General features: G+C 51.9%; 2 protein-coding genes across 2 annotated transcripts; both read right to left on the bottom strand.

Annotated features, from left to right (window-relative positions):
• Nucleotides 1–289: 289 nt before the first annotated feature.
• On the bottom strand, nucleotides 290–472 carry Z517_12458 (uncharacterized protein; the record flags this gene model as incomplete). Its single annotated transcript, XM_013422872.1, has 1 exon — nucleotides 290–472. One exon carries the CDS (start codon nucleotides 470–472, stop codon nucleotides 290–292), a length of 183 nt encoding a protein of 60 aa, XP_013278326.1.
• A 945-nt stretch (nucleotides 473–1,417) lies between these two features.
• On the bottom strand, nucleotides 1,418–1,780 carry Z517_12457 (uncharacterized protein; the record flags this gene model as incomplete). The annotated part of the gene is made up of 1 exon (XM_013422871.1): nucleotides 1,418–1,780. One exon carries the CDS (start codon nucleotides 1,778–1,780, stop codon nucleotides 1,418–1,420), a length of 363 nt encoding a protein of 120 aa, XP_013278325.1.
• Nucleotides 1,781–4,062: the final 2,282 nt, after the last annotated feature.

The raw sequence follows: 4,062 nt of genomic DNA, 5'->3' as shown, positions 1-4,062 counted from the left end.
CCGAGTTACTAAAGGTCACGAGGTCGGTGATGTCCCGGTGGAATTCGAGGCGGGTCTAGTCGATCCGCGGCTCGACCCAGTAGAATCCGTAGCGGGGAAGGGTATAATAGAATCCGAGGCCGACCTAGCTACGGCGGTGGTCCGTATCCAGGTCGCCGACGTCGACGCGCGATTCGCGCCGGGGGAGGTCCCGTCGCCCCTACTAGAGGGCGGGTTCCCGGGAGAGCTACTACCCGCCGAGGGCGAAGTGAAGATAGCGTAGGAACATGGCCATCATCTTAGTCTACTCCTACGTAGTCGCGTAGGGGAGCGCGCGGGCGTAGACGAGCTCGAAGCCGAGGGCGAACCGGTTAATGTAGTGGCGGAGGAAGCGAAAGTAGGTCGGCGTAGGGATCGTCCAGACGTACGGAGGGTGGCCTCGAGGGGGCCGCGGGCGCGTCGCGGGCGGGAGGTACGTATAGAGGATGTCCATCATGGCGACCGCGTACGCGTAGGTGATGCGCGCCTCTTGCCGGATGCCGTAGTATTTACGGCGGTTATCGTATAGGTTAACGCGGGCGCGGTACCGACTCTACGTATACGCCCGGCGTAGGACACGCCGCTCGCGGGGACGCCCCCCGGCTAGGGTACGGGCGGTGTCACTAACTAAGGGGTCGACCGCCAGCTCCTTAACGGCGTCGTTATCGAAGGGCATACGCTTATTAGCGTCAAACACCTCCTTAACCGAGTTATAGTTCTAGATGTAGCGAATACCCCCCCGGTAGAGCCGCAACCGTTTAGGGGGGATACTCGTGACGGAGACGGCGTCGCGGAGTATAGACTGCGTATAGAACCGAGTACCCGACCCCTAGTGCGACGGGGTCTTACGTTCTTCCTAGTAGAGCTAGCGGATGTACGACTCGAGGTAACACCGCCGCTATAGGTACGTCGTAGGGGTAGGGGAGATACTCGAGTCGGTCGAGGCCCGGGGAATATAGATCTCTTGCCCGAGGTCGAGGTATAGCTAGTCCTCGTCGATGTACTCCCATTATAGGACTCCCTAGATCTAAGTATTCCACTCTTAGAGGGCGTCGAGGACGCTCGTAGTGTCACTAGAGCGACTCTTAAAGGCGAGCTTAGTCCCTTTAGTACTAAAGAAGATCTAGGGGTCGCGAAAGTTATGGAGGCCGGGCTATAACTCGATCAACTCGAGGATAGCCGACTAGAGGGGTACGAGGAGGTAGGCTTAGAGGGTATGGTAGATAGCCTAGGTACTCTAGTAGCTGCTAGTAGTGACCTTACGCCCTTCGACCTACGCCGCGACCGAGTTAGCCTGTACCTGCCGGAGAGACCCAGGGATGTACTGGAGGATGTACGCGGGGGCAATGGATGTGAGGGCCGGGAGGAAGATACGGTCGAACCAGCGGTGTAACTACTGCTACTTTAATCCGATAAATTCCCCGTCGACCGGGAGGTGCGGGAAGAGGAAGTAGACCTCGATATCGCGAGCGTTAAAGAGGCGCCCGGCGAAGAAGTGAGGGATGTCGCGGAGGAGGGTAGCGGTAGCCCGGAGGCGTAGAGGGTCACCCTCGTCCTCGTCTCGGTCCTCCTCCCGAGGTAGGACGGGAACCTCGCGGTACGAGGTACTGGTGATGTAGACGTCGGTCGTGATATTCCGGTATACGCGTAGTGCGAGCTCGACGTTTAACCCGCCCCGGGCGAACGCGAGTAACGTCGCGAACCCGAGGAAGCTATCGATGTCGGATGAGACCTCGGGATCCGTAGGGGGGGTAGTGTACATGTAGAGGTAGATATATCGCGGGAAGGGTTAATGAGGACCAGTACCGTAGATAGCTTCTTCCCATTATACCGCCGAGGGTGTAAAATCGCCCTACGCCTAGTCACGAGTCAGGAGCTGGTCGATGTCGTAGTCTAGCCGAATGACCGAGGGGAAATGGGCGCGTGGGAAATAAGAGAGTAGATCGTAGTGTTTCTAGTCTCCGACGGCCTCCTCGTACTACTGGAGGAGAGAGGCGTATTTCTCGACCGTATATCCGTAGTGCCCTTTAAAATGGAACTAGGCTAGGAGCTTCTCGGCGGTAAAGGTCACGTAGTCTTACTCGTCATCATCGCTCTCGAGTCTAATACTATAAAGACTATCCTCGTCCGGGATATCCTCCTCTTAACTAGCTACCTCTTACTCGGATTAGAGTCCTTCTACGTCGTTAGAGTCGAGTAACTCGGAGGGGGTCTAGGAAGGAGGGTCAATAAGTTTAGGGGGGGTCGACGCGTCTAAGTCGAAGAGTTCGGGGGGGGTATCTCCGAAGATATATCGAGATTATCGCGGCGTACGGTATACTCTCGGTACGGGGAGTAGGGATGAAACTCTAGCCGATGTACGTATCGTAATTAGGCTGGAGATAATCGGAGAGTCTATATTAACTCTAGCCGAAGTATATACGGACGGTATACCTTAAGAGGACGACGACGGTAGGAGAGGGTGGATTACGGCCGTAGTTTTAATAGATACTAGCGACGCGGGCGAGTAGCTTGAGAAGTAAGTAGAGGTATAGGCTCTCGCGTGAGTCGTAGTTAAGTGTAGAGGTACCCCTATAGAGGGCGTAGATGTACGGTTTAGGTAATTCGTAGTCTTAGTATCGGTCTGAGGCCTTAGTAGCTTCGCCCGAGTACTACTCCCGTAATCTTCATGTTTAGATTCGCTGTCGCTCGAGACCGACGTATAGTCTTGATGGTGGCGAGTATGTCGCGATGGTAGGTGTATACGAGGGAGTGCGGACGGCGTAGATAGAGTAGAGGGGGATCGATGGCTCGAGGACTAGGGTGCACCCGAATATAGGCGCGGTAAGGCGGTATAGTGGTGAATCTATCGCTAGCTGAGTGATGGTCTTTACGGTAGGCGTAGTGGTGTATCGAGGGGTTCGCGATATCTATGACTATTAGTGCGACGTGGGCTCTAAGTAGGGGATGGAGGTACTGGTTGTAGCCGCGGTAGGTGTTTAAGGTAGAGGGCTTGATGTTCGTTAATGTCGAGGGCGGTAACTTAGCGGGTAGTATCTGTAATATCCTGGACGAAATCTTAACCTTATATACGTAAGCTAGTAGCGGGTGAAGTAGGAGTAGGATTAGGAAAGTTAAAAGGGTGTTTAATAATGGATTCGATGGCTTATTATCCGGGAGCTGGTAGTTAGGTGGCTTCCTATCGTCGTCTCTGTCGAAGCCTCTACTAACGGATACGGTCTTACTGGCGTCGGCGCTAGGTAGATAGGTCTACCGTGTCGTCTGTCGATAGGGGTCTACCTCTCTTAGGTAGCCGTCTAGTACTAGACATAGTATTCTTCGTAATATATGTTATATTTTAGAGTTAAAGGAAAATGAAGTTAGTGAGGCGGTATATCTAAAGCTAATTAATTCGATCTAATTACTGAATTCGGGTACATCTATGATATCCGGAGCTTAATTAATATTCGTCTACGGGGTAATAGTAAGCTTTAAAGATAATATAGCCTTATAACGGGAATCCTATTCTACCTTTAGGCGATAACTAAGCTTATAATTTAGTCGTTTCGGTTAGATGGCTCGGAACTTCTTGTATACCGTTTTGATCGTAAGGTAGTGTAAGGCCGTACTAGCGCTCGATCCTGACTAGTTCCGCTATAGTAATAATGTAGAGGCTATCGTAGCGAAAGCCCGATATGGGCCTATCCTATACCTTTATCTATAAAATTTAGAGGTTTAGCCCTACCTATAGAGCGTCCACCTCTTTAATCTGTTTAAGAAGACCTTACCTACCCGCCGTAGGGCGTCTACCTCTTTAATCTATTTAAGAAGACCTTACCTACCCACTATAGAGCGTCTACCTCTTTAATCTATTTAAGAAGACCTTACTTACCCGCCGTTTAGTCCGGTGTATCTACGTACCACCTCTTTTTCCTTTATAGAAAGCATTAACGGTAGTATTCCATCTAGGCCGTTTAGTCCGGTATATCTACGCGCTACCTCTTTTTCCTTCATGGAAAGCATTGACGGTAAATAGTGCTCTATCTAGGCCGTTTAGTCCGGTAT

Source organism: Fonsecaea pedrosoi (genome assembly GCF_000835455.1).
Source record: "Fonsecaea pedrosoi CBS 271.37 unplaced genomic scaffold supercont1.9, whole genome shotgun sequence".
NCBI lineage: Eukaryota > Fungi > Ascomycota > Eurotiomycetes > Chaetothyriales > Herpotrichiellaceae > Fonsecaea > Fonsecaea pedrosoi.
This window is presented reverse-complemented; position numbering and strand designations above follow the sequence as displayed.